Genomic DNA, 9,298 nt, shown 5'->3' with positions numbered 1-9,298 from the left:
GGAGAGGGAGTTGGAGGAAATCATGTTTCCTTTTCCTGTTTTACAGAAGGATTTCCCCGTACTACACCAGAGAATACAGAGAGGACAGACAACCCAGATAGATTCTGAAAATCAATCAAGGAACAACTGCTTAAGTGTGGGAAGATATCCAGTCCTATCGCAGCATTGCTCAACACTGGAGAGTGAAATCATTATATGGAAATCAGTTGGGTGAGGGGAGCTTTAGCATATCATCTGATCTGAAAATTAGTGGTGTGGACCCTAACCTTCCCAAATGTTTATCTGTGGGTGATCGGTCAGGGTGAGGCTGGGAAAGAAGTGTGAGTGATTTCCAAGAGCGGTGAGAGCTTCAATCATTCATTGAGCCTCATGACCCAGTGATCCATCCCTGCAGGCTGTTCAAGTGTGAGGTGTTGGAGGAGAACTCTGCAGGCTCATAGGATAAGGTGCATTTGTTAGAAACACTGTTAACACGCAGACAGCTACATGGAAGAGAGACCATTTAAGTGTGAGGTTTGTGACCGAGCTTTTACCAAGTCATCAATGCTTGTGAATCACCAACGCATTCACACAGGGGAGAAACCATTTATATGTAAAGTGTGTAGCAAATCGTTCTCAGATTCATCAACCCTACGCAAACACCTACGCATTCATACTGGGGAAAAGCCATTCACGTGCAAAATGTGTAAAAAATCATTTTTGACATCATCAACCCTTCATAAACACCAACGCATTCACACACAGGAGAGACCATTCATATGTAAGGTATGTGACAAAGCATTCTCATGGTCAGAGAATCTCTGGAGACACCAACGCATCCACACAGGGGAGAAACTGTTTAAGTGTGAGGTGTGTGACAAATCATTCTCTGACTCATCAAGACTCCTGCTACATCAGAGGATTCACACAGGGGAGAAACCATTCATGTGCAAGGTGTGTAGCAAATCATTCTCAGTATCATCGCGCCTCCAAGTACACCAACGCATACACACAGGAGAGAAGCCATTCACATGTGAGGTGTGCAACAAAGCATTCTCAAATTCGTCGCATCTTCGCGTACACCAACGCATTCACACAGGGGAGAAACCATTTACGTGCGAGGTGTGCAATAAATCATTCTCATCATCATCGGAGCTCCGTGTACACCAGCGAATTCACACAGGGGAGAAACCATTTATGTGTGAGGTGTGCGACAAATCTTTCTCTCAGTCAGAGAACCTCCGCACGCACAAACGCATTCACACAGGGGAGAAACCATTCAGGTGTGAGGCGTGCAACAAATCATTCTCACAGTTAGGGAACCTCCGCACACACCAACGGATTCACACAGGGGAGAAACTATTCAAGTGTGAGGTGTGTGACAAATCATTCGCCGACTCATCAAGACTCTTGCTCCATCAGAGGAGTCACACAGGGGAGAAACCATTCACATGTGATGTATGTAACAAAGCATTCTCGGTGTTATCAACCCTCCACAAACATCGACATATTCACATGGCAGAGAAACCATTCAGGTGCAACATGTGTGACAAATTATTCTCGGATTCATCGTACCTGCGCAGACACCAACGTGTTCACACAGGGGAGAAACCATTCACGTGTGATATATGCGACAAATCGTTTTCAAGGTCATGTAACCTGCTATTACATCAGAGGATTCATACAGGGACAAAACCATTTATTTGTGAAGTATGTGATAAATCATTTTCATCATCATCAAACCTCCGTGTACACGAACGCACCCACACAGGGGAGAAACCATTTATGTGCAAGGTGTGTGACAAATCATTCTCTGAGTCAGGGATCCTCCACAAACACCAACGTATTCACACAGGGGAGAAACCATTCATCTGTAAGATATGTGACAAATCATTCTCACGATCAGACAGTCTCCGCAGACACCAACGCATTCACATGGGAGAAACCATTCATGCATGATATATGCAGCAAATTAGTCTTGAGCTCATAGGACCATCTGCTCCTGCAGAAGATCCATACAGGGATGTAACTATTCAAATATGAGGTTTGTGATCAACCACCACAGGATTTACAGAGGAAGAAATTCTTCAGGTGTGATGTTTGTGACAAACCTTTTGAACGGCCAATGTACCTCCTGGTCCATCAACACAGTCATAAAGGGGAGAAACCATAATGGTGTGAGGTCTGTAAGAAAGCTGTCACACAGTTGGTGGATCTGCTAGTACATCATATGAGGACTGCCTGACAAAGTTCTTCACAGCCTGTCCTCATAGAGTGAACCGTGTACACAGTCTTAGTGGGACTGGGACACAGAAGAAGCAGCTTTCACTAGTGCTGAGGGATTATGATGTCAACAATGGAGCCACCCTGCAGTGTGATGTCAGTGACACAGGACTTGGAGCAATCCCCATGCAGTGAGGGAAACCCGTTGGGTTTGTATCCAGAGAGTTAACACAAACTGAACAACAATGTGCACAGACTGAGAAAGATAAATGGGATATTGGTATTGCTTGTGAACTTTTCAACTAGTGGCTGTTGGTGGAGTCTAACCACAATCAAATTCAAAACGTCTTTCTCAACTACCCCAACCTGCAGCAAAACATTTGCAAAGGACGTGATTTTGTTTTCAGAGATATCAGTTAGAAGTGATGTACAAGCAAGGGAAGAAAACAAACCTCGTTGACATTTTGCTGAGAGCTGCACTCTCTGTGCAGGAAGTTGATGATTGTACAGAGTGTGAAATCTTCTTAGGGATGGTCAGCATTGCTTTGTATGTGGGAAACAGTGTCTCTCTATCCCTGATTGCGTTTTTTGATGATGTGACCAAGAAAATAGATGAGGGCAGAGGGCAGCAAGGCCTTTGACAAGGTTCTGCATGGTAGACTGGTTGGTAAAGTTAGATCACATGGAATTCAGGGAGAGCTTGCCAATTGAATACAAAATTGGCTTAACAGAGGGTGGTGGTGGTGGTGAAGGGTTTTTTTGGATTGGAGGTCTGTGACCAATGGTATTCCGCAGGGTTCAGTGCTGGGTCCACTGTTATTCGTCATTTATATAGATGATTTGGATCAGAATATAGGAAGCATGGTTAGTACGTTTGTGGATGACACCAAAATTAGTGGTATAGTAGACAGTGAAGAAAGTATTCTAAGAGTACAAAGGGATATTGATCAATTGGGCCAATAGATCGGGGAGTGGCAGATGGAGTTTAATTTAGATAAATGAAGATGAAGCATTTTGGTAAGACGAACAAGGGCAGAACTTACACAGTTGTGTTGAACAGAGAGAACTAGGGCTTCAGGTACATAGTTCCTTGAAAGTTGTAATACAGGTGTACAAGTGGTAAAGGCAACATTTGGCACACTCGCCCTCATTGCTCAGACTATTGAGCATAGGAGTTGGGACATTGCGACTGTAGTGTTTTACAGGATGTTAGTTAGGCAACTTTTGAAGTACCGTGTGCAGTTCTGGTAGCCCTGCTATAGGAAGGGTATTATTAAATTGGAGAGGGTACAGAAAAGAATCAGAAGACTGTTACCAGGACTGGAGAGTTTGAGTTATAAGGAGAGGCTGGATGGGCTGGGATTTTTTTCATTGAAGCATATGAGATTGAGGGGTGACCTTTTAAAATCATAAGATGAATAGCAAAGGTCTTTTCCATCGGGTCGCGAAGTTCAAAACTTCAGAGCATAAATTTAAAGTGAGAGGAGAAAGATTTAAAAGGGATCTGAAGAGCAACATTTTCACACAAAGGGTGGCTTGTATGTGGAATGAATTGCCAGAGGAAGTGGTGGATGCAAGTACAGTTACAACATTTAAAAGAATTTGGACAGGTAAATGATTAGCAAAAGTTTAGAGGGATATGGGCCAAACACAGGCAAATGGGACTCATTTAATTTAGGAAACCTGGTTGGTATGAACAAGTTGGACCAAAGGGTCTGTTTTCCTGCTGTATGACTCTGTGACTATGACTCTACTCAACTAGAAGAAACAGCATGATCTTGACTCAACTTTCCCAGTTTCTAGATTGTTGGAGGCAATGACACCATGGAAATTGCTCATGCTCAGGAAACTTGAATTTCTGACGGCCTTTGCTTGGCTCTGAAAAATTCTCCAACCCTGAGTTAGAGTCCGAGACTTCAGACAGTTCCGATTACTCACCTGAATAGTTACCCAGGAAATGATGGACAAGCGAGAAAACAAATCTAACTCCTAATACCATACAACTGCAACCCCAGTCACTAACATTGACCTCCCACTCTCCCTTCTGACCACTTGACTGCCGCCCTTGCACCCACTTTCCCAACCCATTGAACCTGACCACATTACCTGACCTGACTTGATTAGCCTGAACCTAAACTGTTAACCTGACAATGCCCCAACACACCTAACTGTTCACCCACCTCACACCTACCATCCTACCCATCTTCCACTGTACCAGATTACCTCACTAACGCTGCCCACTTTCCCACTCTACCACCGATCCATTTGTCTGTTTACCAACGTTCACATTGGACATTTATCTATGGTGACTAGTGCTGTAAACAGGAGATATGTCTTCACTAATTGTCTTCATTGCTCTGAGCATGGATTCCTGCACTAAGGGAGTTTATTTGATACTGCAGCAGACGTTTGTCCAGAAAGTCATGTCCGGGTAAATGGGTAGTTGTCTATCTGATTAGCATCGGACACAGGTTTTCTGATTCTGAATGGAAAAATTTGAATGAATTTGACAACAGATAAGTATCTTGCTAAATCAAGCAGACTATCCAAAAAGGTGCAACTCTTCAAATGTTACAGGAGGTTGTGATTAATAATGGTCTGAAACTATCAAGGACACCCCTATTACTATAAGAGTATTGGACAAAGATGAGGTGATTGTCCAACATGGCATCCTGTTTAAAGGGAACAGGGTCATTATTTCTAAAGAGATGCTGAAACACATCCCACACAATTCATCAAGGAATTGAGTCTAGTCTAAGGAAGGTAACAGAAGTGTTCTATTGTCTACTGAATGAAGGACCACATCAGCCAGTGCAGTGCTTGTAATCAACAAGAAACTAATCAAGATAAAGAGCTGCTCATAACCTGTGACATTCCCAGACAGCCCATGGATGAAGCTTGGAGTACAGCTCTTCAATCTCACTGGAACTGATTTTCTCGTCACAGTCGACTACTATTCAAATGATGCAGAGTTAAAGCAGCTGACATCAATGAACTTTCTGAAAGAAAACCTCAGAGGTCATGACATTCCTGACATTATGATCTGTGGTAATGACCTCAATTCATGACCTCCACACAACCCCAGTCAAATGGAAAGGCTGAGATAGCAAGGGAAGAGATGTGTTCAAAACAAACTTAGAGTGGAGAATCTCACTTAATAAGACATGGAAAGTTGTCCTGTCATTATCTAATGTCATACTCCACCCAGACTACTCTTCCAATGGATAAATTACTGAGGCCAGAAGTTGTAATAGGAGTAGGTGACAAGTTCAAAATGAAGCATTGGAAAGTTGGTTTGATAAAGCTGTCACATTGTTGACAATTGGACAGTCAAAGTGCAAACATTCAATACATTGAACAAAATCAGTTCACTTGTCAACTTGGAACCTATACAGAGGAATTTTCACCCTGATCATGCATGGGAGTGTGTACAATTTGATTTATCACAGCAAGCACAGCCACTGACCTGCAACTGGTGGCATCGAGGCCATTTTGACAAGAGTGTTTCATTAAAGAGTGCTAGTAAAACTAGACTCAGTAGGAATCAGGGAAAACTTTCTACTGGTCTTCTCTTGACCATTGTTTGCAATTACTCAAAATAGTGCACAAAGAAAGTTATCACACATGAACAAAGTAAGTTCTAGTCTGTTCTAATTTTGTCAATGCCTGATTGCACATTGTGCAAACAATATTAAAGGATTCAAATCTTCTTATGTGACTGGTTGGCTGATCATATGGTGCTCGACATTGTCTCTCTGTGGAATGTTGGCACAAGTCAGGAGTTTAATGGAATAATCTGTATTTGCCTGGATGATTGCATGCCCAACAATGCTCAAGAAGCTTGACATCATCTGGACAAAGCAGCCTGCATGATACACCATATCCACAAACATTCACAACCATCTAGGAGAAAGGCAGCAGATAAATGGAAACACAACCACCCATAAGTTTCCTCTCCAAGCCACACACCATTCTGAATTGGAAGTATATCACTGTTCCTTCAGTATGGTTGGGTGAAAATTCTGGAACACTCCGTGTATTTGTATTGTGGGTCTACCTGCAGAGAATTGATTGCAAAAAGATGGCTCACCACCACTTACACAAGGGAAATTAGGGATGGGCAATAAATGGTGATCAAGTCAACGACATCAATATCCTAAGAATGAATTTAAAAAATCACTTAAGAACCTGCTCCTTCACAGCAGACAGCAACAACACTTGGTTAAGTGTTTAATAATAACAAGGCTGAGGGGTGACCTTACAGAAGTTTATAAAATCATGAGGGGCATGGATAGGGTGAATAGTCAAGGTCTTTTCCCCAGAGTAGTGGAGTCCAAAACCAGATGGCAGAGGTTTAAGGTGAGAGGGGAAAGATTTATAAAAGGACCGAAGAGGCAACTTTTTCACTCAGAGGGTAGTGAGTGCATGGAATGAGCTGCCAGAGGAAGTGGTGGAGGCTGGTACAATTTCAACATTTAAAAGGCATCTGGATGGGTATATAAATAAGAAGGGTTTAGAGGGATATGGGCCAAATGCTGGAAAATGGGACTAGATTAATTTTGGTTATCTACTCAGCATGGACAAGTTGGACCGAAGTGTCTCTGTTTCCGTGCTGTACAACTCTATGACTTGTCACAGTGACAACATTCTATAGAGAGAAAATGGTGGACATTGGAAGAACAGCCAAAAAAACTCATTAACCCATCAGGAGACTTAAATTTTAAAATTATGTATGCCATGTGTGTACACAGACAGACAAAATTAGTACAGACTAGAAAGATCATTTTTGCTTGTGTGATAACTTTATGCACTATGTAGAGTAATTGCAAATAATAATGCATACAATGTATTTAGCTTTCTTTACAAAAATGAGGGTATTTGGATTAGTTGGTTCATACACTGTGATTTACTGCATTATTTGATATTTGATATCACCATGTGTAAGTAAAGCTTTGAGAGCAGCAGCCATTTTACACCATGGGAACAATCTTTAAAATTCAAAATGCTCCAAATATTTCTGGAAAAAACAAGTTTCCTGAAGCTTGGGAAATTGACCAGTGAAACAGATGATAGAGAAGGACACATAAAATGGAGATAGGAGAGGGAGAAACAAAGAGAGCGAGGTAGGCTAGTGACTCAGTATTCAGAGTTTCTCTATGACTCTGTGAATGCCTTAGTTCAAGGAGCGATGCTATGCTCGAGCATGTGACTAATGAATCACTCAAGCCCCTCACCTGAGGTAATAATGTAATTATGACTATATTAAACCATTTGTAATTATTTTTCTTGCTTGTGACACAAATGAAATAAACGTTGGCCACAGTATGTAGACTGGAGTCATGAATATGACTGACTGGTGATGCTTGAACATCCAAAAACCTCAAGCGTAATTTGAAGAGCCACATCAAACGAATGCAATTGACAAAAACTCAATACTCTCATTACTCCCATCTACGCCATTTATATGGTTGGTACCAGATTCTGGGCTGATGTTTAATAAACCAGTGTTAAAGATCACAAAACTTCAATTTAATCAGTGTAACTGACATTTTAAAACCCTAATATGATCAATTTCAACCAGATTATTTTGATAAAACCAACACAAACTGGCATAAACTGTTGGCTACAACCTGTGTATTTGTGGTGATTGCATATTTGTCAAGGTGTTTTACTAAAGTAAGCAAAAACTGAAGCAAAACAATATGTATGACCGATTGAAGCTGTTTTATTCAAGGTGGTACACTGTCATCTGATTGGCTTCTTCATCAATGCAGTGTTTAAACATCCACTAGGTAATTTTGTAAGATTGAAGATACATTTTCAGGCTTCATTGTTGCTCATGATATTGCCGTTGCAACTGCAGGGATGCACTTTTAGTCCATGCAATCACTGTGTCAGCAAATAAAATTGCTCACTGCCTTACATTCTGGACTAAATTCTTAAATTTAGTAATTTGTGTACTAATTTTAATTTATATTTTGTCGTGGCTTTTTGTACTTGAATATGCAATTGTAGATGGCTCCTGAAATTCCTGTGAGTAGTGAATGGACAAAATGCTGATTGAAGAGAGGAAGACAGCAGTGAGTGGAGAAATCCACATGTGACCACTGATTAGTGGACTAGGGTCAAAAAGATGCGTATTACTGCTTTAAATGTTTGAAAGAACTTATTAGTTTTCTGGCTGGACCTAACAAAATGTGCACTGAGACTTTTACCTTTAAGAAGGCCTTAGATAATAAGTGCTGAAGTTGTTTTTTCTAACTGAACCTGAGAACACTGATTTAATATGAGAGAAAGGATCAAGCTGAGCAGAGGCAAAGATGTTATCAACAGTCTGCAAACATCCAAAATGAGAGGGGATTGGATAAATATATTTGCCATCTTTGCGTGACATCTTGAAGGGGGTGTGAGCATCAGTCTGAGTGGCATTCACACGATAAACATTGGACCTTGAGAGGGTCAGTGTGATCATTGGGAGACCTGGTCAGGTTAATCACTGAGATGGTGAAAAGATCTCATACAGGATTTTGTCAAAGGATGGACTCTTATCACACAAGCCAACCAATTGTCAGTCTCATGAATTACCTGGAATAGCTCCATACACAAATGTATGTGTATGGATACTCAATAAAGAAGCTTGATTAACCACACGATTGTTCTGCACTGTTATGTACCCACACTAAGACCAGAACTGGAAGCTAGATATTTCTACAATCTACAGAATTGTTACAGTGTAGAAGGAAGCCAGTCAACTCATTGTATCTGCACTTGGTCTTTGAATGACCATTATGATTTAGTGCCCTCATCCTGTTTTTCTTCCTGTAAATCTGTACGTTGTTTCTATTCAAATAATGATTTGATGGCCTCATCAATGCCTCAAATGAACATGCCTCCACCATGCTTCAGGCAGCACGTTCCAGATCGTAGCTGCTTGCTGTGTGATTTTTTTTCCCTCACATTGCATTTAATTCTTTTGCAAATTACTTGAAATCTGTTCCAACTTGTTCTTGAGTCTTTTATGAGAGGAACAGTTTTTCCCCATCAGTCCAGAACCCCTCATGATCTTGAAAACTTCTATCAAATCTCATCTTAACCA

General features: G+C 41.1%; 1 protein-coding gene across 1 annotated transcript in view; it reads left to right on the top strand.

Annotated features, from left to right (window-relative positions):
- Positions 1 to 8,833, top strand: part of LOC109928794 (zinc finger protein 271-like) — a 28,423-nt gene extending 19,590 nt beyond the window's left edge. The window contains exon 2 of the mRNA XM_020528722.2: positions 47 to 8,833. Within this exon, the coding sequence (XP_020384311.1) occupies positions 487 to 1,938 (1,452 nt within the window). The 5' untranslated portion in view covers positions 47 to 486 and the 3' untranslated portion in view covers positions 1,939 to 8,833. The remainder of the gene's footprint in view (positions 1 to 46) is intronic.
- The last annotated feature ends 465 nt before the right edge of the window (positions 8,834 to 9,298 follow it).

This window comes from Rhincodon typus, chromosome 35 (assembly GCF_021869965.1).
Source record: "Rhincodon typus isolate 14 chromosome 35, sRhiTyp1.1, whole genome shotgun sequence".
NCBI lineage: Eukaryota > Metazoa > Chordata > Chondrichthyes > Orectolobiformes > Rhincodontidae > Rhincodon > Rhincodon typus.
This window is presented reverse-complemented; position numbering and strand designations above follow the sequence as displayed.